The following is a 12,500-nucleotide window of genomic DNA, read 5'->3' as shown; positions in this document are numbered from 1 at the left end:
AGGAACCTTCAGAATATATTATGAGAAACATTCCCAAACTAGTCATTCTGAAACTGGCCATCAAAACATAAATTAAGTTTCAATTTCAATCATATTTTTTAGGCAATCTTTATGAGTCAATGTAGAATGAGATGAGCCAGGGAATTATCCAAGGTATTTCCCCCAACATTCATGTGTAAGAGAAACTTCCAGAAATCATTGCATTTGGAGATACTGTAGGCTAATTTGGGCAGGTTTCAGATAACAGAAGCTTGGTTTATCACAAAGCATAAGGTCACAAAAATGAAACCAATATCTTATTTTATTGCCCAATAATTTCCAGTAAGCTATCATGATTAACATTGTGACTCAATGTGAAATAGTTTTGGGATAAAATATCCAAACCACAGTCTGGCAACTATGACCCTTTTTCATATTCTCTCCCTTTAATTAAAGGTTTTTATGGACCTTAATGTGATTTCAATTGAATAATAATAATAATGATATATGAAACCTACTAAAAAGATTGCCTAATTTCCCTTAGTACAAGCAATCGACAGTAGTTCTCACACACACACACACACGCACGCACGCACGCACGCACGCACGCACGCACGCACGCACGCACGCACGCACGCACGCACGCACGCACGCACGCACGCACACACACACACACACACACACACACACACACACACACACACACACACACACACACACACACACACACACACACACACACACACACACACACACACACACACACACAAAGGCTTTCTCTTATTACAATACAACACATTACAATCTTGGCACCTGCATGAATTACTCACAGGTAGGCTGTGCTAAATTACGAGTATGAATTTACCAAAAGCCTCTGTGTTGGGGTCGAGGCGTACCTATTGGCCAATAAACCCTGTGGCCCCTGAGAGAGAGCCATTCTTTAGCAACGCTCCGTAGCTGCGGGACCGTTTTCATTCATACATCCACACTCCTTCATTCTGCCGCACCACGGTCGATGACAAGGTGTTTCTGAAATCGCATTAGGGGCCCTTTCATAAAGGTTTCATTGGGGAGTGTGTAACAGCTTGAAGCAGTTAGCGTTTGTTTAATACGATGCAGACTGGGCCGCGCGGTGCTTTGTCTCCTGTGTAGACAAGAGCCCCGGGGAGCCCGGGCCCCCCCTGCCATTCCCGGTTGCTTTGATATCTAGGGTGGTGGTGGTGACGGTGGAAGAAATACACCTACCATTCCTCAACCCTCCTCACCTTCGCCTCCACCAACACCACGCTGGCTAAACTCGACCGCCCCAGGTGGCCCCCTACACCCAGACTTGATAGTGGGGTACCTGTTTCCGCCCCCCCCCCCCCCCACCCCCCCCCCTCCTACGGAGTCCGACCCATCAACCCTGGACGCGCTGGTCTTTGATCTGCGCCTTCTCCTCTTGAACCTGGACATCGTTGTGAGACGTCCGCAGATAAAACCGGCAGTGATCTACTGCGCAGCCCGTCCCAGAGCAGCTCTGTGTCTGCAGGGTAGTGCGGTTCCAGTTTGGATTTAATTGAACTCTGCCGACCCAAGTGCAGGTCAGAGTGCGGTAAATCACGGAATGCGTTTTCTATTTGTACTTTTTTACGGATTTTGCAATTGGATTAGGAGTGACACGCTGTGTTACTTCCCCCAGGGCAGAGTTGTGAACCTACACATCAACCCTATAGCGATCAACTCAATTGGCCTGTAATTGACTTGACAGTTACAAAAAACAGTGTTTCCAGCACAATTATGTAAACTATAACGCAATTATATTAATTATGCACGTTCGACTTCCAGGATCCAGAGATTTAACCAGACCGAAGTGCAAGGGATATGCAGAGAGAGTGGGAGGGAGAGGAGGTAGGAATGGTCTTGTTGATAGGGTCAAGGCAAGTTTGCTGAGCTAATGACACTGAGACTATGCACTTGGGTGACGACTGGGGGAAGGTGGCTGGCAAAGCCGCTACGCAAACACTGGAGCGCAATTAGCTGCTGCACTTGTGACTCTGGTGCCAAGGTTAGCAGGAGGGCTAGCCTGGAAGATTCACAGTACATCCAGCAAGCCAGGTGGTCTGGCTGAGGCTAGGATAACGCGAGGGGATGAGGTTGAACCCCTATAGTCTGCTTAATTTGGCAAACAGCAGTTGTTGACTCTGCTGATTGTGGTAAAACAAGGAAAGCAGAGATCAACGGATGTGAACAATGGGGGGTAGCATTTACAGTACACTGGCACCCCCGTGCTCCGTCACCTGTGTCACCTCCGGGAATGAGTTGTAGTCGTAAGTATTGGCTTATCCTACACTCGCTGGAGTGTTGAGGTCGTTGCTTTCTAAACCAATAGTGAATACACTGCAATTGTTCAGATTTTCCCCATGTTAAACCTCTATTGAAAATCAATAATTACGGCCGAACCATATAACGTCGTAGGGTCATAATGGGGCCAAGGGAAGGAGGGAGGGAAGAGATCATTTCATTATTTTACTGTTACAACCAATACATGTTTTGGTGTTTTTAAATCCTGTCGTTTCTAGTTCGTCATAAAAAGCTATATTGGGATTGGATGTGCTTTTAAATGGTCTTAAGTCTGTTCTTCCATACAGTATCTATGCGATAATTTCATGAAAGTCTTTTGTGAAATATATTGTTGGATCTTTTTGGCTTATTTAATTGTTGTTCTATATCATTTTAGATATTTCATATATTTTTTACATGCATTACTTCTACCACTCAGACATTATCATACTTCTACTACAATACTAACTGTTATATCAAACGACAATGCCCTCTGCTTATGTAGCTAATATCTGAGTTTGGACTCTACTGGTGTTGGTTTGGATCAGTGCTCTGGACATCAGGCCTGTGGTTCCGAGGGGCTCCAAGTTATAGTCCATGCAGCTATGACCTCCCCAATCGAACACACACACACACACACACACACACACACACACACACACCACACACACACACACACACACACACACACACACACACACACACACACACACACACACACACACACACACACAGAAACAAACACACACACACACACACTCAGAACCAACACAAACACACACACAGAACAAACATACACACACACGCAAACAAACACACACACACACACACACACACACACACACACACACACTGAGAAGTTAGCTCTGAGGCGCGTTCCTGTGATGAGGAAACCAGGAGGGGAATTTAACTAGCGTCTCAGAAGCTATTAAAGAGCTGACCCAGTCTGCTGCTATGGGCCCAGCGCTCAGAGCTAGCCCAGCTAGTCCTCTGGCCTGTTAGGGACGGGATTAATGGGCCTTTATTTCAAACTTTAAATAGTGGATAACGCCTCATCTTTGAATCGCCAGCGTTGGGATCGAGTAAGAAAGATAATAATACTTATAAAGCACTTTTAAAACAACAGTGTACAAAGTGCATAAGAAAAGTGGTTCACAAAACCACAGTGAAATCACAATGAATTCATTTTATTTAACAAAAAAGTAAACAAAGAAAAAACCTCTCCAAATGTTTTTCCACATACACGAAAGCAGAGCAGCCCCCCACAGATGAGAAATCAATCGAAACAGATTTAACGGATTACCCGATTCCATCCGTTAAACAAAGATCGTCATTTAATTACACATTTCTACAAAACACACCTGGGTTCTCCCTCTCTCTCTCTCTCTCTCTCTCTCTCTCTCTCTCTCTCTCTCTCTCTCTCTCTCTCTCTCTCTCTCTCTCTCTCTCTCTCTCTCTCTCTCTCTCTTCTCTCTCTCTCCCTCCCTCTCTGTACTGTGTCTCTGGTTGCAGATGGTTTGGTTTATTTCCTCTGAGTGTCTGTATGAGTATGGTCAACGCAACACCAGCCTACGTTACATAGGATGTAACGAAAATACTGTGTGTACAAACATCTGCCAGTAGCTATATGTCCAATGATTGGACAGCTTTGTTTGGCGTTCCGAGCTTGCTAACCTTTGGACATGCTTGATTGGCTTTACCTCAACCCCCCCTCTCCCCCCCCCCCCCCCACCCACCCGCACACAAACACACGCACACACGCTACCTCAAGCCAAGATAGAGTGTGTTGTAATTGACACACACAGGCATGCACAAAAGCAGACTTACAGACACAAGCAAGTACACATACACATGCACGCACGCACGCACGCACACACACACACACACACACACACAAACACACGCACCACCACCACGCTCCCTCCCTCCCTCACGCCGCCTGCAGAGGAAGAGATGCGCTAATTATATTTACAAGTTGCTGTGTTCTGAGGTCCCGACCCCGCATAACAGCATAACGATAAACACACCTGCCATCTCGCAGCCTAGCACCCACCCAGTGCTACAGCCCCCCACACCGTGTTTGTCAGTTCAAGTCTGTCCGATGTTAAGTCAACAAACTCCCCCCCACAACGTGAAAATGGAACAGACAACGTATAAGGGATTTGATCCACAGAGGTGGGGGGATCGTATTAGTGTTGGCTGCTGGGATTCCTCCCGGGGTTGGTCCAGTGTCTCATGCAGTTTGTTTTTATAGTGATACTGAACATGTGAGAGGTCAGGGGGGGACGATTAGAGTACACTGGTTATGGTTGTAGCACTGCTAGGACCAGGCCAGGCTTGGATACTGTCAACATTTGAGGAGGTCGGTTGAAAGTCGGATGTCATTTTGTCTTTGCTCATTTTTTCCGGTTGAAGTTTTTTTTTTTCCTCTGTTCTGCTGGTTTCTGCTGTTTTGTTTTGGGCATCTGTTTTATGAAACAGAATATTTAGATTAGCGAGGCTATTTGAGGCCTCTGGCGTGGTAGGCTGTTTGGGAATCTGGTTCACCGCAAGTTTCTAAATGCTTTTTTCCTTTCTTTCTTTTTCGCTGTGGCTTTGTTCTTTCTTGTTGACTCTGACAAAAAAAAAAAATTGTAAGCAAAGTGGTGACATTCCCACCGCTTGCATTTACATGTAACATTGCAACCAAAAGACAAACAATAACCACAAACACCTAAATATTCACATCTTCGCAATAGCTTGTTGACTTGATATTACCCCAATTCAAAAACCCTAAGGCCATATCATACTTGGTCACCTACAGAAATATATAATACTTACACCTTTCTACCACCAGGGGGCCTCAGTGTGCATCAAGCCACCAGGGTGATACAAAAGGTAATTGGACGGCAGGGTGAATGAATCCAGTTTAAAACGCATTCAGAGTTCTTATAAAAGACTAAATTATATGGACCACCAAATCAAATAAAACGAACTCCTCAAATGCGCCTTTTAAATGTCCCCTGTCCCTTATAGGTCACCTCCTATTTCGGTCTGCACTCTTGCATCTAGAAAAGTTGAGCAGGGTGCTCGGAAATGGCGGGTACAATTTAGGATAATTTTTTTTTTATCGTACACACACACACACACCACACACACACACACACACACACACACACACACACACACACACACACACACACACACACACACACACACATACACACACATAAGCTTCTCTCTCTCTCTCTCTCTCTCTTGCACACTTACTCAGACACACACAGTCTCTCTCGCTCTCTCCCACACACACACAGTTTATGATTTACGACAATTGTTGTATTAGGGACTCGTTTTTGATTAAGCACATACCATTTGGAATTCCCACAAAGAGTATTAATCACACCTGCGTTTGCACACACATCTCAAACCAACCCTCAAACCACCAACAACCGAGCTTAAGTGTATCCTGGGGGCTCCATTAGCCTCCACTCCAACAGCACACACAGAAGAACAATGCCGGCACTGACCTCGCTCAACTATTTCAACACATTCGATCCGACATTACGCTTACACCTGTAGCCAAACATGGTGAAAAGCGCCTAGGAAAGAAACTAATCGGCGACGAATGAAGTCGAGCCTGTCGGAGTCACCTTTTACAACGCCGGGTCGAAGAGTAGTGAGACATGCCCCGGGGGGGGGGGGGGGGGGGGGTGAGGTGACAGGCCGCCGGTGGGGGGGGGGGGAGGGGGGAACAGCTCAGTAGGCCCAATTGAGGAAGGGCCTCTGCAGGGAAATAGCTTCTCCCCCAAAAGGTGTGGACAGTCTGGGGGTGGGAGAAGGACTACCTTGGGACCCGGGGAACAGCTGTGAATCCAATGTCCCCTCTGAGGGGCCTCACCGAGGGCCCCTCTCCACGGCTGGTTTAGAGGGAGGTTTGCACTGTGAAGAAACGCCCTCTTTGATTTTGGTATAGCTCAAATGCATATACTTTATACATTTACCTTGTATATAAAGAGTATGCAGTGCATTAAAAATCCTTTAAATTCAAACATTCACAAAGGTAAGCTGAGGGTAACCAGGTTTCTTAACTGCCATGTAAACATGAAAGCCTGGTTACGTAAACCGGTTTAGGGATAGAAGCCATGGTAAATTTATAAAAAAATGGGTTTAAGATAACTCCAAGGAGCCAGCTTTACAAACGGTTTGCTCTTCTGTTTAAAATACAAGCATTGAGAAAAAAATGAAATACATGCTGACTATATTCTTTATTTTCAATAATTGTTTCTCGTTAAATGCCAACTGTCTTGTATTGGCTGTTGATTTGTTTGAAAGTACTGTATAATATTGCAGCTATCATCTACTCTGTTAACAGTTCAGTATTTCAATGACATTTCTGGATTATTATTCACATTTATTAGACATTGTAAAACATTATGTCCTTTGTCCAGTACCAAGCTTTGTTTATTTAAAGAGAAATAAATGTTTCGTGACCTTTGTTGCTCTTGTGCTTCAATAACATGTCAGAGGTCAAAACAGTCATTCATAACATTCACACAAGGACATGGATATTCTAAAAGTCAAGTCAAATACACAGAATAAAATAAATAATAATTTAAACATAAATATGAGACAAGTCAAGTACAAAAAATAAATAAAATAAATAAAATCAGTGAACGTGAAATGTTCATGAGGTCACAAGCTTTGCTAAATGGTTGGCGTGCGGCTGCAGATGATGATGTCACAGCTCTGCAGGCACGGATCCATTTCTCACACACGGCACCTCATTTACATCTCCAAGCCGCCCCTGTCACTTGCACCCGGAGAAGCACTCGACGGGCGAGTGTCCGCGTGGGTTAACCAAGAAAACGCTTCACTCCTTTAAGCACGGGAGGACGAGCGAGCTAAAGAGTGAGATAGTCACAGAGAGAGAGAGAGATGAGAGAGAGAGAGGAGAGAGAGAGAGAGAGAGAGAGAGAGAGCCCTCGGAAGTGCATTCAGAGCCCAGGGTACCTCTTGCACTCCTCTCTCCCACGAGATAAGTGGGAGAACCCCCCACCCCTCCAGACATCCCAAAGGACAATGGCTCTCAATTACCAGTCAATAACAAATTAGAATAAGATAAGAAACCGAGGGTGAGTGGGAGGGGGGCGATCTGGTGAGAAGTCTACAGATGGGGTTCTCCCTCTCGCACGTCCGGAAAGAGAAAGAGCGAGAGGTGAGGGGGAGGGAACAACAGTCCCCCCCCCCCTCAATCTTCGCACTTTAGGGGTGCCCCTCGCTGAGGTTAATCCCACTTTATCCAGGATAGGCGGGCTGTCAGATCTGGGGAGGGAGAGAGGAGGAGACGGGGGTTAGACAAAAGCATCACAAACATGGGACTTTAGGTACATTTTAGTGACTGTTTAACAAGTCACAAGCCTGCGGCTGAGAATACATGAGCACTCCAGCGCTGAAAAGCCTCATTCAGGCGGGATTCCCACAGAATGAGTAACGCTTAAAACCAACGCAGGCTGTTGCTGTGTGCCGTGACAATAGTGTGTGTGTGTGTGTGTGTGTGTGTGTGTGTGTGTGTGTGTGTGTGTGTGTGTGTGTGTGTGTGTGTGTGTGTGTGTGTGTGTGTGTGTGTGTGTGTGTGTGTGTGTGTGTGTGTTCCTCAGGGCACCGGTTTACACATAGGGTCTACACCTGGGAGTAAGACGTGCACAGTGTACACAAAGCTTGCGGTTCAAGTGGTGTTAAGCTTCATTAAGGCCTTGTTCGGACTGTATTTTTTTTCTTTATTAATGCGCCACACTGATTAGGGTCTACTATGTTAACTGATTTTATTGTTGCTTTTTCATTTTCTTTGCATTTTCACAAATGTTGAATAATGGCCTTATATATGGCCATTCATCAAAAAGTTGTTGACCCAAAATGATGGGTCAACAACGATGACCAATCATGATGTTTAATATTAGCCTACTAGCCCAAATGGCCGTTTACTTTGCATTTTTCTATTTGTATTCAGCATACATTTTTTGTCTCTGGTAGGCCTAGTTGGTGTCATAATGAATTGAATTAAGTTGTAGGAACATCATCCCCCTCTTCTGATCCTTGTCATTCAATAGGATGCATTACTTGCACTTTCACTTTCACTGCTGCTGTGATTTTGATTGTTTGCTGTGTCTTACACGTCTCGTTTGTCATGTATGGGAAAAGCTAAAATAGCTATAAAAAAACTGTAAATGTATCTATTGACGATGCTGAGTGTAACATTTTAATAAGTGTGCCTCACTGGTGCAGACTCACCGCTCGTGTTCCAGATGGCGTTGGTTTGGTTCTTGTAGCCGTTCTTCATGCACTCGTCAACGTAGGACTTGGGGTCGCATCCCGACAGGAGAATCTCTCGGAGCAGGGCGATGTATGCGATGGCCAACCGCAGGGTGTCGATCTTCGACAGCCGCTTCTCGTAGGGGAACGTTGGCACGTGGCACCGGAGCTCCTCGAAGGCCGAGTTGATGCTCAGCATCCGCTTCCGCTCCCGGATGTTGGCGGCGTGCCTCTGGATTTTGTACGGGGGGTGGGCCGAGAGGCGCCTCGAGCGTCGCGTGCCGCTCTCGACGTTCTCGTCCCCCGAGGAGCTGTCGGCTTCCGTACCGCCGCCGAGGCCGGGCGACTGGGAGTCCAGATCGGTGAAGGTCAGCTGCTCGTCCGGGAATACCGACTGACAGCCCGAACGAGGACCACGGAGAGAGCTGTCCGGAGACCGTGTTGCAGTCCAAGAGCAGGGTGTCCAGCTGGGTCTGGAACTGAAAGTTGGGGTCCATCTGACCCCAGAACGCGTAGTCCGTGGTTGCATCTTGTTCAAAGTCAAAGAAGATGTCCTCCATGTTTGATTTTTTTTAAGGTTAATGAGAACAACAATAACAAAGTGACTGTAAACGAAACGAGTGACACGCTGCTACTTGTATCGAAGCCCTGGCTATATACCTGTCTCCGGCCCTGATCTGACGTCGTGTGACCGTCGCTGGGGGGACTGGCGGATTAATAGGTGCGGGCCCCTGTGCACGCGGCGGGGCGCTGGGGCTCCGTTGTAAAGACTGAAAGGAGCTCATTAAGGAACGACCGCCATCGCTTTAAAAGCCAATCACAAGGAATCAGTTGATCCCCGAATCACCAAAGCGGAGCGGCACACGTGTCCAATTATAAAGTTTGCCCAAGTAGTCCGCTAATATTTACAAGGGAAGGGGGGAAAGAAAAAACGGCCGTTTGGAGAGGTTGTGCGCGTCGCGGGCGCGCCGGCCCGTGAATGGGATTGGTTGATCAATTGGGAGTGCGCTGACGACAAACAAAAACTGTCAGGAACACATGAGAGCACTTTATTTATCCGAGCAGACGCGGCTCAGATGCGTTTTAATGCTCTGCATCCCCATCGACCCATGCATAATGGCTCCATTTTCCATTTTTTATTATTTGTAGTAGGCTACGTGTGTGTGTGTGTGTGTGTGTGTGTGTGTGTGTGTGTGTGTGTGTGTGTGTGTGTGTGTGTGTGTGTGTGTGTGTGTGTGTGTGTGTGTGTGTGTGTGTGGTGTGTGTGTGTGTGCGCGCGTGCGTGTTTCACGCATACGTAGGCCTTTAGACTCTTATGTCTGCCAACACGATGCCCACAAAACATTTCAACTTGATTCGGGTTTCAAACCACATCTAGAGGACTCTAATTTCCAAATGATCAACTGTCTAAGTTTTAATTCCACGAGGATAATTAATATAGCCTATTATTATTGATCTTGGGTCGCGTGCACATCCGTAAACTTTCTTCAGGCAGGCTGTGTTGGGTTTTCTAACATAAGGTTTGGATTTTAAAATAATCCTCCAGGAGGTTAATTGTAAGTGTTTGGTGATTGTTCAGCATATTCTAAAGTTTGAAAAGCAAGTTCATGTTGTTTGCCAAGTTGTTATCCGTTTAAAGAAACCTTTACAACCTGACGGCCGGCCCGGGGGTGCTTGCCTGTAATCTTTTGTTACATTTTCCTCCAGAATCGCAGTAACCTATTACACCGGATTGCAGTCTGCGGCCTTATATTGAAATGTTTGTTAGTTTGTAGGCCTGCATTACAATACACATGATGGAGATGTGCTTAAAGGCTGAGTGACACGTGCCGTCTGCCATCTGCCTTTGAGACTCCATGTTTGCTTAACTTTCCACATTCTGTGAAATCCTCCATTGCATCATACAGTCTATTCTTTGAGGAATCGATATAATTTTCCACGGTCAAACATATTCTGTGACAGTGTAAAACAATCAATTAAACTAATTTGTGACGAGTCTCTCTCTCTCAATTCACTCTCTCTGTTAATTTAAAAGATTTCCTTTAGGTTTTGCATTTAATAAAGGCCTATGTTGTTTTGAGTTACTTTCCTGATTCTTAAAAGGCATATCAAATGAAGAACAACATTTAATAATCGGCTTTCAAACTAAAATCTGCCTTTATCAATGTCCAAAGATTCAAATGATATAAAACAGACGGTTATTAAAAGTTTCCATAATTTCAACGCATTAGGCGTACTCGATTTTTTTTTTTCCTTCCCGTTTCCCCCAAAGCCCTTGAGCCTTTTAATTATTCTCCATGACGGGGAGGAGGTGGAGTAGGAGGTCGTGAACACTTAATGATCTCCATGTTGTTGTTGGTGCTCGGCCCGGCCCCTGTCAGATCCTTCTGCCGCCCTGACAGCCCAGGTCCCGCACAGCTGACGGCCCGCTTCTCGGGCTGTCATCTTCAGACGGGCCCCGCCTATTGTCTCTCCAGCCGACTGTTTATCATTGCCTTACAACAGGCCACAGCCATGCCCCTGTTTGTATAGGAGAGAAAGAAAAACAAAAAACATAAAAAGAAGCCTTTTCAATTATTCCGATCAACGTCGCCGAAATATTAAAAAGGTCTAATTAAATTGAATAAAGAAATGAAAACGACGTGGTTGGTGACATTTAAAATAAGTCGCCAGGTCGCTGTGGATGGTTCATGTATAGGCCTGTATCTTGTTATAAAAATGAGACGACATGCAGTTAATTGGACCAAAAAGAAAGGGTCTCAACATTTCTCTCGAGAAGCCAGAGCGCGCGCCGGAGCTTTGGAATCGGCCCCCGCGACATATGGTCATAATTAGGGCCTGCGGTTTGAAGTCTAGTTCACCTGGGAGTCGGTTTAAAGAAAAACAAGGAAGTTGACTAAATGAAAATCACAGGCAGATCAGAATGGCCCACACCTGTTCTTTATGTTCCATAAAATATTGGCATTTTTAATTAATGACGTATTAAAAGGGTTTAGGCCCAATAAGTTTCGGTCACAAAAAAGGTCTGTCTCGTTACCTACAATGATTTGATGTCATTGCACATGCTGGAGTTTAGAGATATGGAAATTGAGGCCAAAGTCCACACCAAAAATGGATTTTGCTGGATTGTTCTCTCCCTCTTTCCCTCTCACACTCATACATATGGATATGCAGATGCTCTCTGTCTCTCCCACACTCCACGCACACACACACACACACACACACACACCACACACACACACACACCACACACACACACACACACACCACACCACACACACACACACCACACACACACACACACACACAACACACACATACACACACACACACACACACACACACACACACCACACACACAAACACACACCCTTTATAGATAAAGAAATAATATGACAACAACAAACTCTTGCAACCCTGGGTTGAATTTGTGCGCCAGAGATTAACAAAATGTGTTTTCTCAGCGGTGCAGCGTGTTGTTGTGTGGTGGGCAAAAAGCACCGATATAAACTCTCTCTCTCTGCAGGGCCCTGGGTCGTCGGCTGCGGGAGACGGGGGCACAGAAATGTATCTTCCGACTTCAGGCCACAAACTGCTCTTTACCCCGGCTGGCACCATTAGAGGGACCTCGGTTCATTGAGACAACAGAAACACAGGAGAAGGTAGCCTTGCAGCGATTTGGGCTTAGATTGGGTTCCTTTACCTTGTAGAGGTGAACAACTGCCAACCAGCATCTGATGTATGTTTACTCTTGCATCAAAGGCCAGGGCAGCCGGCAGGACGAACAGAGATAGGAAAAGGCTACATCTGGGTTGGTGTGAACGTTGTTCTTAACGTGCTTGAGATACAGCCAAGATCCAAAGAAACCGACTGTTCTTGAAGTTGTAGTATTGGAAGGAACAGATTCGGCA

General features: G+C 45.7%; 1 protein-coding gene across 1 annotated transcript; it reads right to left on the bottom strand.

Annotated features, from left to right (window-relative positions):
• Positions 1 to 7,355: 7,355 nt before the first annotated feature.
• On the bottom strand, positions 7,356 to 9,149 carry LOC130373806 (helix-loop-helix protein 13-like). Its single transcript, XM_056580436.1, has 3 exons — positions 9,027 to 9,149; positions 8,569 to 8,983; positions 7,356 to 7,602 (listed from the first exon to the last, which is right to left on the bottom strand). The coding sequence occupies exons 1-3, from the start codon at positions 9,147 to 9,149 to the stop codon at positions 7,565 to 7,567; spliced, it is 576 nt and encodes a 191-aa protein (XP_056436411.1). The 3' UTR covers positions 7,356 to 7,564.
• Positions 9,150 to 12,500: the final 3,351 nt, after the last annotated feature.

The sequence above is a fragment of the Gadus chalcogrammus genome, chromosome 20, assembly GCF_026213295.1.
Source record: "Gadus chalcogrammus isolate NIFS_2021 chromosome 20, NIFS_Gcha_1.0, whole genome shotgun sequence".
In the NCBI taxonomy this organism is placed as follows: Eukaryota; Metazoa; Chordata; class Actinopteri; order Gadiformes; family Gadidae; genus Gadus; species Gadus chalcogrammus.
This window is presented reverse-complemented; position numbering and strand designations above follow the sequence as displayed.